The sequence below is a fragment of the Trachinotus anak genome, unplaced genomic scaffold, assembly GCF_046630095.1.
Source record: "Trachinotus anak isolate AG129_WGS33_773 ecotype Australia unplaced genomic scaffold, CSIRO_AGI_Tana_v1 ptg000007l, whole genome shotgun sequence".
NCBI classification, from domain to species: Eukaryota; Metazoa; Chordata; class Actinopteri; order Carangiformes; family Carangidae; genus Trachinotus; species Trachinotus anak.
The window spans coordinates 400,001-417,333 of NW_027273858.1; the positions used below are offsets into that span (position 1 = coordinate 400,001).

The 17,333-nt window shown below is 45.6% G+C and overlaps 1 protein-coding gene across 4 annotated transcripts in view; it reads right to left on the reverse strand.

Moving 5' to 3' along the window:
* The window catches only part of LOC139622492 (echinoderm microtubule-associated protein-like 6), a 60,871-nt gene extending 43,910 nt beyond the window's left edge, over positions 1-16,961 (reverse strand). For 3 of the 4 annotated variants that reach the window (XM_071479813.1, XM_071479814.1, XM_071479815.1), the window contains exon 1: positions 14,749-16,961. In XM_071479813.1, coding sequence (XP_071335914.1) covers positions 14,749-14,945 — 197 coding nt within the window. In that variant the 5' untranslated portion in view covers positions 14,946-16,961. The remainder of the gene's footprint in view (positions 1-14,748) is intronic. The other variant, XM_071479816.1, reaches the window with a different exon arrangement.
* Positions 16,962-17,333: the final 372 nt, after the last annotated feature.

Below are 17,333 nucleotides of genomic sequence, written 5' to 3' on the forward strand. Positions count from 1 at the left end.
CACACACACATTACATAACGTTATCTACGCCATCGTGATAAAAACATTAATATGTATAGTTCATAAATGCAACTTCCACTGTCTGGGAGAGCCTTTTAGTAAGTGTGTGTGTGTGTGTGTGTGTGTGTGTGTGTGTGTCTGTGTCTGTGTGTGTGTGTGTGTGTGTGTGTGTGTGTGTGTGTGTGTGTTAACAGGCTGAATTGCAGTGATCAATCAGCTGCTGCCGTCAACACATTAGCTGAATGGGATCGTTTTTCTTTTTGATGGAGAACATTAAAGCATTAAAAAGGTTCTGTTTAGAACCACAAAGTGGTTCCTCAGGTTTAAAAATGAACAGAACCCTTCATGACGACGGAACACACATATTCACACCACGACCACACCTGAAAACAACTTAAAGTCCAGCAACAGGCCGGACTGACAGCTCTGTGAGGAATAAAGCGTCGGACAAATTCAAACCAGATGATCTCTGAACATCAACCGTCCATTAGAACATGAGACGACCTCACGGTGGCGCCGCAGTAAAGCTGCATCATCTCGACACTAAGTCGCAGCCAACCAGCAAACAGCTGTCCAGATGTGTCAGGACCAACCCGACTCTGAGCTGAGCTGCGAACAGATAAACCATCTTTTACCCGCCAGCTTCGTTCTAATGAATCTGTTCAATTAAACCAATCATCAAACCAGGAAAATAACAACACACCGTTTACTGTGACATGTTTCTGTTCAGCTCGACTCTCCTCCCTCCTCCTCTCCTTCCTGAGTCTAACACCTCCTCTGTCCTTCTCCTCTTCCTCCCTGCTTTCTTCTCATCTCTCTCTTTTCCTTTACTTTGTTTAAATGCTTTCATTTCATTTTCCTTTTCTCCTGCCTCTCCTCTCTGTGCATGTCCCCGGGACAAACCACCATCTGTTTGTTGAAACCACACCAGCCAGGGGTCTCACACACACACACACACACACACGCACACACACACACACACACACACACACACACACACACACACACACACACACACACGGAGTACCTCTTAGTTATTTATAGAAGCTGCACTGATTTCACGAGCTGCTAATAAAAAACTGTTGTGTGTGAGTCAACACAGTGGAGTGGTGATAATGTGATTTATAAATGACTCACCTGGGGAGAGAGAGAGAGAGAGAGAGAGTGAGAGTTGTAGCTGTGTTGTGTGTCAGATTTATCAGGATAAGGTTTAAATACACGTATTCATTTATTTATTATTAATATCAGTAAGTGTTTGGAGTAATAACTGAATCTGGAGTCCGTCTCTGCTCTGACTCAGACACTGGAGGCAGCAGGAGGAGAAACATCAGGCTCCAGGGTTTCAGTGATGTTCTTGTGTTGATGCTGATTAAAAACCACAGTCGAGCCTCGTCTGGAGACGTCTGCATCACTTTATTGTGTGTTTGTTACGCCTTATTATTCGACATTTGAACCAGCAGGTGCTGGAGCGACCAATCAGCTTGCTTGACATAGACAAGGCTGTACTGGTACCTCACGTTAGGGTGTCATTCAGGGGATGTTTCAACAAAACTAAATGAGTTGATACGTGTTTTACTCAAACTCAATTACTGTCCCTAAACCACAGTGTGATGTGTTGGCTGTGACAGTCTACAGGGGCGAGTGACAAATGGTCTGAATGAAAACTGTGGAGAGCGAGCAGCAGATCAAAGCGCTGCCTGAGAGACGAGGCAGCGAGAGGCGGCTGCTGCCGGCGGGGAGATCTGACTGAGAGCACGCGATCTGGGAAACATTCATCACAGGAGTTAATTGGTAGTGAACACACACACACACACACACACACACACACACACACACACACACACACACACACACACACACACCTACGCTAGTTACTTTAATAGTGCCAATTAAACTGGAATGAGCACACATCCTCCAATGAATATCGTAAATGCCATATGAATAATAAATCAACTAGCTCTGTGTGTGTGTGTGTGTGTGTGTGTGTGTGTGCTCACAGATCCTCCACTGGAATAAAAACGATCGTCTCTACCTTCCCACCTTTTACTTGTCTTTCATTTCTGATTCATCTATTCATCATCAGTCCAGAGTTGCAGAGGCAACACGCTGTGACCTCTGACCTCTGGCCTCTGACCTCCTCAGAGCTACACGCTTATAAACACCAGACATGTAGCTATGAATAAAATCAGTGTAGGTGACTTTATTTATAGCAGATGGTGAAATCAGGGCAGCTTCTATAAATAGCCCAGAGGATCTCCTCCTGTGTGTGTGTGTGTGTGTGTGTGTAATACAATAATAGCTTGTTTCCCCGAGTCATTTTTGTTGGGTAATTGAGAACACCGGATCCTCTCTTATGTTAATACAATTTCAAAGAGGAAAAACTCACTCATATATTATTATTTTATATATTATTATTTCACTGTGGGTTTATTGTGTTCTGAGTGAAGAACCCTTCATAGGTGGAACTGTTGGTTCTGAATTCTGTGCACAACATTAAGAATCATGGAAAACTGCTTTCGTTTGGATGAACTGATTAGATTTTGGTGGTCAAAGGTCAAAGGTCAAGCTCACAAAACACTTTTTTACCCATAACTCAAGACTTCACACAGCAATAATGACAAATTTTCACACAAGTGTTCGTATTTCACATGACTCCAGATAAACAGGGATGTGATCTAAATAAACTGGTTGTGTTATTATTTCTTTTCCTAAATCAGCTCCATGGTTTGTTTTTGTATTAAAACTACTGTATTTTAACAGTGAGATAAACTGTCAGTGCAAACTCAGACTGTGAAACTATAATCCATACACACCGTTTGTTGTCCAGCTCCAGTTTCAGCTGCAGAGACTCTGATCGTGGCTTTAAGGGGAACGATGCAGCGAGCTGTTCAGACGTGTAATCTGGACGAGAAATGCTGCTCTGAACAAAATCCATTCAACGGGAAATTGTCATATTTTTCTGGCAGCGAGGAAGAAATCCTCAACGGAGAAACTCCTGTGGAAATATTGCTTTTCACAATTGCCCCCCAAAATTGCTGCTGGGTATCTGCTGCCTCCAGAGGGACATGGATAAGAAGCCTAATAACTACCTCAGGGGAAGGAACATTTTCCTAAATTAAAGTCTCCATCTTCTCTTCTTTTAAAGGCACGATAAGGAGTTCAGTCTCTTCCTCCTCCTTATGTTTATCGCTCTCTCTTTCTCCTTACAATAAGTAGCTTAAATTCAGTTTCCAGACCTTTCAGAATTGCTCTGCAGGGTGACATAACACCCTGCAGGGTTGGTGTGTGTTTGAGTAAATCTGTGTGTAGAAGAAAATGTGTGCTTCAGTGTGTCTGAGTGCCAGCAGATCGTGGGAACACTCGTGGCTGTGGGGCAGATTGGCAGTGGGATGCTGGACAGATAATTTCTTAGTCATCATCTTAATGAAGACCACTGAGCTGTGAATCCACAGAGCCACCAGGCCTGTGCTGCCCGCTGCTGCCATTAACAAACCCTGTCAGATGAACAGAAGCGTGGATCTGCATGTAAATAAACGAGGCTTCGAGGAATTCATTACTCCTCTTTTCTGAAGTCGTACTCGTCAGAGAAGCTGGAATTGCTTTAATTCTCAGGGTCAGGTCCCAGTGAGCAGTGATTTGGTGACGTCTTGGTCGAAAGGTGTCTGAGTTTAAACCTCGTCTGCCGCACCAACCTTTGGCAGAGCTGCTCATCCGCTGTGTGGGAGACAGTCTGAGACGTCCTCCACTGAAAACGCTGCTCTTTATCACAGGTGGGAAGTTAACACGACGTGCATTTGCCAAACCAACCAGCTGGTCCTCGTCCTTAAAGTGTTTATGTAAAACTGCAACACGCTGTTGATAAAGCAGAAATCTCACCTTTGTGTAATTTGTTTAAGTTTTTTTTTAGTGCAGCGTCTTCACGGTTTCAGGCTCTGTGCTCAGGGAGAAGCTTCTCACACAGTTAGCTTTGGTTTTACAAGAGAGAAGAAGAAAGAAGGATGAGGATGAAAAAAAAACATCCACAAAGTCATTAGAAGAGGCAAACCCAGGAGGCCGAGCCGAAGCTGATACAGAAACATTACTTTTATAAGTGACACCTTTAGAGTCTCACTGCACCTGCTGGGTCACAGCTGTGAGAACTTCAGAAGACAAACAGTGAAGTGAGACTCAGCAGCTGGATATGAAGCGTGACACAATAAGAAGAATAACAGAAGATTTGACTCAACCAAACTTCACTTCAGTTCACACAACAGCCCTCGGCCTGAAACCACAGCCGGCAGCGTCGCTCTGCTGCCAGTGAACACATCACCGCTAACAGTGCTAACAACAGTAATGCTAGCTCCTCTTCATCAGTGTGGCCAGTTAGCGTAGCGTGTTCCCTGGTGAGAGGGAAATGAGTTACGCTTCAGAAGACTCTCCACATTCAGACACACACACACACACACAGTTCATGCCCGGGGTGTCCCTGCTGGTTAGCCTCAGCTCTGTATTAGCGATTCTGGCAGAACTGGTTGGTTTCGTGGTGGTTGATGATGACGATGATGAAGATGAGCCTGCCGGTCACGCTGACAGCCTCTCTGCTCTCTGTGTTAATGGATGCATGAAAACCAACACTCCCTCCACCAGCAGTAACATCTACCACTGGATTTATTTCACAGGACAAAGAGGCTGCTGAAGACACGTCCTCCATTAAATCTTCATCCTGTTTTATTTTATTCTAAAGGTTTATATAAAATAAAGAAACGGGTTGAAACACTCTTCACTGCACTAACAGATTTTTCCCAATTGTTTCAACAAACTAATTAATGAACATGAAAATTACACAAAATTAAACTTGTTTTACATCTTTAAAAGATGAAGTGAACTCAGTGGCAGACTGGAAGAAACAAAATCCACTATTCTAAATGATGATGATATAAATATGACAGAAAATGTGATGAGAATTAAAAAATTGAATTAATGTTATTGTACAAATACTAGTTTGGTTCCTCAGATTTAATGTGAAGATTAAACTAATGAAGTAAAACTGTCAATCATCACTGAGCAGCTCAGTGTGTGTGTGTGTGTGTGTGTGTGTGTGTACATACAGTAACAGTATGTGTGTGCATGTGTTTCTGTTTCTATTGTGTGTGTTCCTGTGTTTCCACTGTATTGTGTCTCTCAGGTATCTGTATGTCAACACTCAGCAGCTGGAAACACAAACAGCAACACAGTCTGTGTGTGCGTGTGTGTGTGTGTGTGTGTGTGTGTGTGTGTGTGTGTGTGTGTGTGTGGTGTGTGTGTGTGTGTGTGTGTGTGTGTGTGTGTGTGTGTGTGTGTGTGTGTGTGTTTATTATTTCAGCAGCTATGATCAATATTTCCATAATAACAATGAAATTCAGAGAGAGGACTCTGAAGCTGCAGCTTCAGTCTGAGCTCAGGGCTCAGCCTCACTGCTCCGGTTCATGTCGGTCTCTGCAGCAGCTGTTTTCAGAGGAACATCTGTAGGAAGCCACTGTCCACTTCCTGCTGAGCCGCAGTCGGACTCAGTCAGACTCGGTCAGAGCAGCTGCTGAACACAGAGGAGCATTTAGCAGGTAAAGAGCTGGTGGAGACCAAACATAGAGCTAAAAGAGACACTGGACTCATCAGGCGACACAAACATGAACCGTGGACGTGGAAACAACAACTATGTGAATGTTGCAGCGACTGTTGTTCCTGTAGAAAACAAGTGGACAGTTATTGAGGTGAGTGAGTCGGTTGTGTCAGAGTGAAGTGGCTGAAGAAACGTCTCTGACCTTCAGTCCTGTTCTGATTGAATCGTGCTGCTCCTCAGAGCATCAGCTGAGAGTCTGAGGAGGTTTCACTTTAAGACACAACACTGTCCAGTTAATAAATAATTTTACTGAAGGAAAATATATAAACTAGGACCGAGCCGAACAAGTGAACGTGTCTCTGTGTCTCCTCAGCTGCTGAGAGATCAGACGACTGGTTTAGTTTATGCAGTCGAGCAGAAACACCATCAAAACTACACAGCAAACATAATGAGGTCCTTTGGTTGTGTGTGTGTGTGTGTGTGTGTGTGTGTGTGTGTGTTGGTCAGGTTCTGCCTGCAGGCGACTAACAGGAAGTGGGACAGGAGAGGAAAGAAAGGAGAAACAGGACGACAGAGAGACTGAGTCGGTCCTTCAGTCACAGTTCATCCTCATTTACCACCAATGACAGAACACAACCACTGTGAGTGTGTGTGTGTGTGTGTGTGTGTGTGTGAGAACACAAAATCAGTTTAATGTTTAAAATCCAAAATGGAGGATCACTGTGATAAGTTCATTAGCATCATCATCATTACACACACACACACACAAACTCGTTGATGGTGGATTACCAGTAGCTGCTGTATAAACCTGACCTCGTGTCTGACTGTTGTCTCACAGCCGCAGCTCGGCGCTGCTAAAGACAACAAAGCTTCTGTTGCTGAAATAAATGTTTCAGTGTGGAGTTAGTGAGAAACTGAGAAACAGCCACAGGAACACACCCAGTCCTCCCCCCTGAACAACTGTCCACCCTCTGACACCACCGAGTCCTCCCCCCTGAACAACCATCCACCCTCTGACACCACCCAGTCCTCCCCCCTGAACAACCATCCACCCTCTGACACCACCCAGTCCTCCCCCCTGAACAACCATCCACCCAGCAGTGTCTCCTGAAGTAGTGCCCCAGGCTGCTGGACCTTGGTTGTCATGGTTACAATAAGAAACACGCAGACTGTACCGTGAGCAGCGTATCTACCTTCATCACCATGGTTACTATAAAAAGCCATGGCTTGGTTAGGTTCAGGAAAAGATGGTGATTTGGGTTAAAATAAGTACTTCCTCAGCATTAGACGATCTTTGTTGTCATGGTTACAACAATAACAATGAACGGTCATGGATAACAGAAACAACATAAACTGCTGCTGTCACATGGGAATCGAACACCGCTCTCCTGGGTCATATTCATCCATCCACCCCAACCTCCTCCTGACGTGGACTTTGTCGCTCTATAAACTACGTCACCGCACTTTTCCCTTTGCTCCTGTCATCATGACTACGACCACTACATGTCGCCTAGCAACAGAACCTAACTCTGGGTCATAGTAACCTGCTGACAGACGACCTCTGACCTTGTTCGTTACGGGACGGTCTGACATGTTGACAGTGTTAGAGAACTTAGCTCGACTGAGTTCATCTTAGAGTCAGATTTAAATTTCTTGTCTGAAACGCTGCATGAAACTGATCGGCTGATGAAGGAGAGAAACCTGATGTTACACCTGATCAACAACACTGAACGTTTCAGCGGAGGATGAAGAAACAGCTTTAGTTTGTGTAACCCAGGAACAATTCAGGTGACAGCGCCCTCTAGTGACCGCGGCGATAATGACGGAGGAGTAAAAGGAGTGAAACACCAGACGTGAGGAAGCTGCTGTTTGTTGGACGTCTCCATCGCCGCCGTCATTGAACACAAACCTTGATATTTAAGGGGATTTGAAAGGATTTGGATTCATGAGCTGATTCAGTTCTGGATTTGGATTTGATGAAATGAATCTACCTCAGACCATTAATAAACCAGATTCAGGGGCCGGAGAGTCCAGGGAGAACACCGGAGGGAAACAACAAACCTTGAAGTGAACCGGTCTGAGCCGGGTACGTGAGCTCTTTGCAGCAGCAGTCTGTGATAATAGCTGCAGCTATTCAGCAGCAGCCTGACGCTCGGCCGCATAAAGGCTGATGGCCCCGCGGGAGGCCGTGAAAGAAGAGGACAGTCTCACTCTCGTCCTTTCAGAGAAACTCTACATGGATTTAATGCATCGACGTGAAATGAGAGCAGGTATAAAAATCAGAGCTTCAGACGCAGAAACGTTCTGGTGCTGGTGGGAAGAAAAACTCAACATCCGGTTTCACTAAGTGTCTGATTTCTAACATTAGACTTTTATTTATTTGACAGAATAAATCACCAGACGTTCCAGTTCCACATTATTTCATTTAAAATTAAAACTTTATTAGCAGTTTTATCTGTGTAAAATAATTTCTGTATGTATATTTTTAATTATCCTGTTTTCAGGTGTGTGATTGGGTTGTGAGGCAGTTTTTTTATTATCATTATTATTTATTTGAGGTTTTCCTTGTGTCTAATTGATGATTGATTATTAGTTACTCTGTGAGTGAACTGAACTGAAACCAATATCTGAATAAAGAGCTGATCCACAGTCAGTTATTGCTGCTGAATTAATTTAAGTAGAAGAAATTTAAGGTGGTTTTTGCTATGACCTTTGACCCCCTCACTTCTGGCTGCTTGTAGAATTTGCTGTTTTTAATTCTCCTGTCACTCTCAGTGTAAGGCGGCCTGGGCCACAGCTAAGTGACTCAGTGCAAATGTAATTACCACCTCAGTCGTCTACAGATTTTTCCACATCAGCTCCAGTCACCGGGTGGTGGAGGAGGAGGAGGAGGAGGAGGAGCAGCAGCCGCAGTGCAGCAGACACCAACTTCTACCCTGAAGTAAAACTGACGTCTGTTTCACCAGAGACACAAAACTTCACATAAAGTTCAAAAATAAAGCAGAGCAGCTGCAGCTTTCAGTCCCTGAAGATCTCAGCTGTTTACACACAGCTCAGTCCGGCTCTGAGGAGGAGGCGAAGGAAACATGGAAGTCAGTTCCATCTGAGACACAGAGCCCGGTGTCTCCTGTCACACCAGGAAACGAGTCCTCATTAAATCCATGACCTCAACACATTCGTAATAAGATCCACACACAATGATTACATCCAGACTGATCTCAACCTAACAGCTGACTAATGGAAAAGACGATTTATTGTGAAGATGGAGACCGTAGCTGTGTCCTGGTTCAGGGGCCACAGGGGACACGGTTACGAGGGTGTGGCCCTTCGACCCAAATGAGACGAAATGAGGATTTTCACTTTCCCTGACTGTTGCGTCGCAAAGCACAGCGGCTGTCGCCTAGCAACCTTGACAACATGTACCTTATTTTTTCACTAAATCTTGAGGTTTTTAGTTTTTTCAGTTGTACCGTTACTGTTGACATTTAACAGTGTGATCCTCAGACTCTGTCTGTGCTGTTTGCTTTTATCACCGGTGCTCAGTGAATCTTGGGATACGTTAGGTCCTAAAGGGTCCACCTGTTGGATCCTTCGTTGTCCAGGAAAAGAAGGACACATTTGAAGGAGGCTTTGAAACAGTCTTCAGACGCAGCCTCTGAACTGGGGCGCAGCTGTGAAACCTGAAGGAAATCACCCAAACACGGAACATGAACACGTGTTGTATGTGGTAAAATAACATTGTGTCTGTGCTTTGTGTGTAAATCAGTCTCCAAATCTGTTGCCGTGGTTTGTAACAATGACCGGGGGGGGGGGGGGGGGCTCCGCAGAGACAGAGACCGTCTTCATGGACAAAAATACTTAGTCTAGTCTGATCCTGACATGAAGTGGTGTCAGCTGTGTTACCTGTCACTTTGTGTCCCTGTGTTGTTAATAAATGTTATTAAAAGTGTCTAATCAGCTTCAGACTCTATTTTCACGTGAAACCTTTAAACCCAGACAAACACACTCTGATGAGACTCAGTGTGAACATCTGATGTCCAAGAACAAATTTGTGACACAAGTTAGAAATAAATGACTGTTACACATTTAAATCTGTTCTACTTGAACCCATCCAGGATATTTTTAATCCTTTCCATCCTGTTCTGAGACCAGGACTCATCTCCATCCATTGCAGTGTAATGGCGTGTTGGCAGGTCTCCACTGTAACTGCACCGGCTCTGGTGCCAGTAGTGATGAAAAGGCCAATGCATCAGACTGGGCCAGTGACTGTGACATTTCCTGCAGCCAGTGCTAACCCAAATATTACTGAACACAGATACATGTTTGGAAGATGGCCGCCCAGCGTGGCACAGAGACGTCACCAGGGAGGACTGAAGATGAAAGCTCCATGTTTTATCTTCTTCTGTGGTTTATCTGAAGTGTTGATCTCCATCAGAAGATATATCTGTGGTTTAAGAACCAAAAACCATCTCAGTGTAGTTTCACATCTCCTCTCTCAGGCTTCTCTCTGGAGCTCTAGTAACAACAGGTCAGTCAGCCAATCAGAAGAGAGGATCTGAGCCTCTCCTCTGATTGGCTGATTGTTTTCTGAGTGATCCAGTATAAACATAGCAGATTTCAAGTAAACACTCAGAGGAACCAAATCCTGCAAGGTTGGATGGTGGGCCCAGGTGGGCGGGGCTTGGGGCGTGGCTGAGGGTGGTGACTGCTTTGTTGTGACATCACAAAGTTGCAGAAGTCCTGACGGCTGGTTTTAAGGCTCAGTTTCTGAATACAGGCTGTGTGCATTTCTCTGTGGACTGAGGCTTTGATACTTTCACAGTATTAATATAGAACCTAGACCTGCTTTATAATCACAAACACATGGACGTCTGCCTTTAGACTGGGTGGAGCGTTAAAGATCATTAACAAGCACATATCTGTTCAGTTTGATCCAAATGTAAATGTAAATGTAAAAATAACAATGTGGGATTTTAAAACGAGTCCATCATTTGTACTTTTGTACTCGACTGTGACAAAAACTTAGAACATATCGATGTTTAAAACATGTATCTGCAAAGGGGCGAGTTACAAACACCTTCAGACTTATGATGAATGTTTGATTTCTTCCTGCACAATCGTCAAAGTTGCTGTAGAAGCATTTGAAGACAAGTAATCACCTCACGTGATGCTCTGAATTCCTCTTTGTGTGTGTTTACTGAAGGTTTAGTGCTTGGATTCATGCAGCTCAGTGAGAGCAGCTTCTCCTGATACAGCTGTGAACCTGCAGTCAGCTGGGAGGGATCATTTGGCACAAACACAAATTTAACACTCCTATCAGAGAGCACGACCGGCTGAGGCAGCATCCAGCTTTTCAATTAGTGTGACACACACACACACACACACACACACACACACACACACACACACACACACACACACACACACACACACACACACACAGTACTGCAGGCTGCAGCTGACTGGCTGTATAAACTGTCCAAACACGCCTGCTGCTCCGATGACTCACAGCCTGTTTAGTGTCGGTGAATACACCAGGTGTGTGTGTGTGTGTGTGTGTGTGTGTGTGTGTGTGTGTGTGTGTATGTGTGTGTGTGTGACCATGTTAGGGATGAATGAGTGACCTCACTGAATCATCTTCCTCCTCTGCTCTGCTGCTGCTCTGATTTCTGGTCATTTATTCAAAATATAAAATCACTTCACTTCATGTACAGTTAGTTTCCAGTGAGACGCACAGACACCTGCCTGAGGTGTTTCTGCAGCCTCCGTCTGACGAATCTGAGCTTTTAAATCTGCTCACATAGCACAACAACACAACACTGCACTGGAAAAACAGGACAACAGCAGAGATTAATGTCAGCAACAGTGTTTGTTTGAACTCACTGCAGAGTTTAACATCGACCAGCATCTGAAGAGCCGCAGCACAGAAGTTCAGCACATGTACGAACAAATCACCAACGACTCTTCTGTCCTGAATCCCCATCGTCAGTGAACGCATCAGTGTCTGTGAGCGGTGGAGCTTCCTGCTCTGCTGTCAGCTCGTCTCATGACCCACAGACACCATCAGGACGTGACGAGCGGCCGCTGAGACATTAACCTCCTGCATTTCTCCTGAACTCAACCTGACACAAACAGACTGAGTCAGCTCTGAACGGATGGTGATGCATTCACTGACTGACGTATGAAAAGTGACGCTGAGGAAACTCTACTGTTTGGACCTGGAGCTCTGTCCGCTCTGTTCGTGGATTCCCAGCCTGATCACTGTAACACACTTGATCCAGGCGTCAGCCACACCTCCCTCTCCAGCTGGTACAAACTGCTGCTGCTCGTTTTATCATGGAACCAACAGGTACAGTCACATGACTCCGGTTCCCGCCTCCCTGTTAGATTTCAGATCGCTTTTAACATTTAATTGCTGACGAAAAGGCTTTAAACAGCCTCACCCTCAATTCCATCTCAGCCTTGTCGACATGATTTGTGCCCAACTGAGAACTGAGACCTGGTCCCCCCCAGGTCGAGGTCTGTGACTGAGGGAGACCGAGCCCCCAGACTCCGACTCTCCGGCCTGAAATCAGACGTCTAAGTCATGAACACATCTCTTTGTCTCAGCCTCTGGTGATGTTTGATATGTGTTTTACATATCTGATTTCCCCTCTTCACTGCACAGTGCATAATGTTGATATATGACGTTTTTTATTGATGCTGTTCAGCTGTTTTTCTGATGCTCAGGCTCTTTGAGCTTCTCTTCTTTATTTTCCTGTGAAGCTTTTTGTGACTTGTTAAGAAAAAGTCTGTATAAATAAAGTTCTTCTAATGATTGTTATTATTATCATTACAAAAGTTTGAACTTAAACAAAATGATTCAAATCAGCAGAAAGATGTTGTTGTGATTTCCACCTTTAAACTGCATGTTCGAGCTTTGACAGTAACGATGTTGAGTAACTAATGTTCATCAAGTTAAAAGAGGTAACTAGCAGTCGGTTGGTGGATGAATGAATTAGTCGACAGTTGTGCAGCACTGACACATGAAGCAAACTCCAGCAGCAGCTTCACGTGTCGTCTGTGTCCAGGTTTCTCTCTTCCAGCTCAGTGTTTGGTCTCCACCAGCTCCTGATGATAAAATCTGACTCTTTAGCTGCTAAATGCTCCACCATGTTCACCAGCTGCTGGAAACTCAGACACTAAACCAGCTGCAAAACCAAAACCAGGAGCTAAAAGAGGCTGAAGAGCTGTGTAGAGCTGCTGAGCTGGTGGTGAGTCCCCCTCCTCTCGCAGCAGAGCATCTCCAGTTTACAACTGTCAGATAATCCCGGATTAAAGGTCCTGGGTGTTTGTGAACTGGTTTTACTCTGAACTAAATGTTTAATGAGCTGAAGCAGATCCACAGACTGTGCTCGGGGGTTAAAGGTGTTTCCCTCGACTCTGAGGCGTTAGAGGAAACATGGCTCCTCTTTGTTTGAAACGTTTTCTGGAGTTTGTCACAACAAATCCACATGAAACTGCCACGTCTATAATTACATCACTGTGATCTGTGGCAGAGATTTAAATCCTCTCCACAAGCTGCGTTCTCAGCCAACACGTTCTGATCTGTATGTGAACAGTGTTTTCCTCTGTTGCTCAGGTGAGAACGACGACATTCGTCACCTGATCACCGGCCGTGCAGCTCATCCATTCATCTCAGGATGATAGCGTTTGTCTTTTCTTCTAAAACCTTCAAAATTGACAAACATCACTATCAGATAAACTGTTTTCTGATCCGCCACATAACTCGGTTTAGGCTCATCTTAAAAAACACGGTGGTTCTGCGTCTCCGGACTCACAGACGTCTTCATCTGCACGAACACGAGGTTTTTTCTTTTCAGGAAAATGCAGATGAAGATGGTTTGATGAGTTTGGACGAGTGGAGAGGACGTCTCCTCCAGTGTCATCCTGCTCCCTGTTGATCTGATGTAAGGTCGTATTTACACACTGGACCCACTGATGTGACTGTTTCACATGGTGTGACAGTTTCTCCCTGAGGCTCATGGGAACATTTCTGCACAACACATCAGACCTGGGAACAGGACAAATCCTTCATCTGCTGCTGAAAATTGAAATATCAGTATTTCCTCATTACATAGAGCCCCTTTGTTTAGACAGCAGTGATTTCAGACCTGAAAAAAAAACCTCCTCCAAAGCCTGAAAAGCTGTTTCCTGGCTCAGCGCAGACCTGATTCTGTTTAGGTTTTAGCTTCGATCAAACCAGAGGATAAACCAAAGTGTGTGGGAGAGATAAAGCCCCGGCAGGGCTTCTAAAAACATCTCATCCCAAATGAAAAAGAGACAAAATGTCCAGATGAGTAAGAGAAGTCGACCAGTCGCCCCGAGACAGAATCTAACAATTACCAGAGCAGGAAGGAAAAAAGCCACAAATCTCTTTTTTTTCCTTTTCATTCAGCAAACTTTTCCCTCCACTCAGTGAACCACGTTCTCCACCAGACATCCAACACAAATGTCCCTCTGCTGTGACATGAACATACGAACTCCATATCCAAGTCCCACGCCTCCGTCTAACAGCCACCTCCACCTTTTCCCTCTGAGAGGAGTCTCTCTCTGCTCCCACAGCCCAGAGGGACGTTTTTCATTTTGACATTAATAAAAAAAGGAAAAAGCAGCCTCACATTTGTGGAGCAGCTGTTTGCGATTTTTGCCATGAAATCTACAGATGTTGACAGATGTTGATGATTATTATTGTCTCATTCCAACACTTTGGATTTAACAGCTACTGGACAAAATCCAAGTTTTGCCAATTTGCTGTGGTTATTGCTGCCACCCAGAGGACGGTGACCTCCTGACCTTTCACTGGGACAGGAGACATATCAAAACGTAAAGTTCACGGTCTCCTGGACGGTCCTGCTCCTCAGGGGAGGAACCTTTTAGAGTTCATTGACCCAGTGACTTTGTTGTTTGGGTGTGATGAAGGCTGCAGTCTGCAGGGGGCAGTGCAGAGGCTTTAAACTGCGGCTGTTCCTCAATGATTGTGATGATGATTCACCTTTTTGTTGATCTATGAAAACGTGAATCTACTTTGGCTCTTTAAGATGTGACGGTTACACCTGTGGGCGTGTCCCGAGAACACCTGAGCATGAACTCCCTCCCATGTTAATACCGATGAGGTGCTGCAGCAGTCTTACCTGATGATGTCATCGTTGTGCCCCAGGTAAAACCTCTGGCTGTGCTCTCTGGTGTTGTAAACCACGCCCACCCCGGCCACGAAGTACACCACCTCTTTCCCGGCCGTGTAGTACAGGTTATTCCGGCACTGGTGGCCCCGGTACCCGTAGACCCAGTCCAGTCTGAGCCGGCAGCCCGGGGCGCTCCGGTCCGACATGTTCACTCATCTGAGGGGACACCGGGTCCGCCGCCGCTGCCGCTGGTTCCGGTTCCGGTTCTGGTTCCGGTTCCGGTTCCGGTTCCGGTTCCGGTTCTGGTTCACTTCTTCTTTTGGCTCAAGATTCAGACCAGATGAACTGATCTATTATCAGTCCAATGACACTGATCGATTATTTCACTTCCGCTGAGTTGGTTTTATTTTTTCTAGAAATAACTGGATGATCGGTTTATTCTGACGGTTTATGTTCAGGTTTATTATAATAACTGCAGCGCTCATGTCAGTTCTTCCTGAAGGTTAAAAAACTTCAGATTTTCTCCGAGTCTTCATTTTTCTTCTTCATTTACTTCAAAATTAAAGACGTAAAATAAATCGATATATCGATTAATTATCATAATTTTAAATTCTGCAAAGTCTCACTGTTTAAAATCACCATTTTCATTCATTCAGTTATGCGTCTCTCAGTGACTCTATCAGATAATCTGGGTTTTATTTTGAAATATATTTTGCAGTTGCACAGGAAGATAAAGTTACTGAGTTATTTCAGGAGTTATTTCAGGAGTTATTTCAGGTGTTACTGGTCATTTTTCCTGCTGACCTCACTGAGCTTCGTGGGTTGAGTGTGATTTCCCTTAATGTCCCTGTAGGAGCAGCAGCGTTTCCCCTGCTCTCTGGTGAGTTTACACAGCCTTGTTGTATTTAACAGCCAGAATTTAGACATGAGACAAACTTGTTCTATTCATCGGGAGGTTATAGTTAGTTTTCCCTGTGAAGCAGCTCTGAGCCTCGGTCTGGGATATTCTCTGTGTCACTCCTCCTGCAGACACACTGCAGATTATTATACCTGCTATAATTATGGTTATTATCTACTTTTTGAGAGGGAAATAAATACTGAAGCACCAGAAATGGAGAAAATGTCCAAACGCATCTGGAAAAGTTCACGTCGTGTCCGAAAAAATCCACAGAGACAGAGACACTGTGGGAAAAACAGCAAATGCACACAACTGATGGAGGATTCTGCTCCTGGAAAATATAATCCCTCCCCACACTAATCCTCATGGCCGGCCACGGGCACCACAGCGCGGCTGGCTCCTCTGCTCTGCATCCACAGGTGCAGGAGGAGCAGGAGGAGCAGGAGGTGCAGGAGGAGCAGGAGGTGCAGGAGGAGTAGGAGGTGCAGGAGGAGCAGGAGGTGCAGGAGGTGCAGGAGGAGCAGGAGGTGCAGGAGGAGTAGGAGGTGCAGGAGGAGCAGGAGGTGCAGGAGGTACAGGAGGAGCAGGCGGTACAGGAGGTGCAGGAGGAGCAGGAGGTGCAGGAGGAGCAGGAGGTGCAGGAGGAGTAGGAGGTGCAGGAGGAGTAGGAGGTGCAGGAGGAGCAGGAGGTGCAGGAGGAGTAGGAGGTGCAGGAGGTGCAGGAGGTGCAGGAGGTGAATCTGCGGGAGTAGAATCCAGCAGAGTCCGGGGAACAGGGAGTATAATGATCCACAGTCACAAAATAAAAGAGGCGGATTATTTCCTCAGTGAAATGATCGGGCAGTTCCGGAGAGAGGCTGAGACACAGAGGGAGGGAGGGAGGGAGAGAGGGGGGGGGGCGACAAAAACAATGTTTAATCCCCGCAGATCATCCAACTTCAGCGGGCAGAGGAGGGGAGAAGCCCCGGGATCACACCGCAGCATCCCGGCCGGATGACGGCAGAGGAAAGTCCTGATTCCCGGCAGGAGAGCAGCATCCTCCCGCTGCAGAAGAGCCCCCCCCCGCAGGTAGGAGGACAGACAGACAGGTGCAGAGACAGACAGGCAGGCGGACCCAGCCGGCCAGGAAACCGGGCTTCAGACGCCTAATGCAGACCCTGCCCGACCGCCGAGCCTCGTCCCAGTGACGCTTCCTCCGTCGGCGCAGAAACATCAGAGACCACGGCGGAGCCTCACACCGCGTTTCCGCTTCACACCCTGAAAAATAAAAGCCTTCCTCCGTCCAGCAGCTGCTGGAGCGCTACACTCCTGCTTCAGTGGGAAACACATATACAATAATATAATAGGATGATAGATAACCAGTGATAGGAAGTGCATCATTGCCAGTATAAGTGCTAAATAACCGAGTTTATGATAAGAACATTGTATTCTAGCAATATTAGCTTGCTTTAGCTTTAGCTTGCTAGCTTTAATTCTTCGCTGACGTAGGTCGAGCATGTAACTCATCGTTAATGTGACTTTTTATCAGCCGTCAAGTTCCAGACTTTATTTTGAAGGTCAGATCACCTCACTTCCGCTCTCGTCGTGGTGTTTTGCCGCCGCTCTGACTCCCGCCACGCATGAGAGAAAACACCCCGGCTCTGCTGGAGAGGACGCCCGCCCGCTAAGGATTGTGGGACTTTGTGTTTTTTCTGTT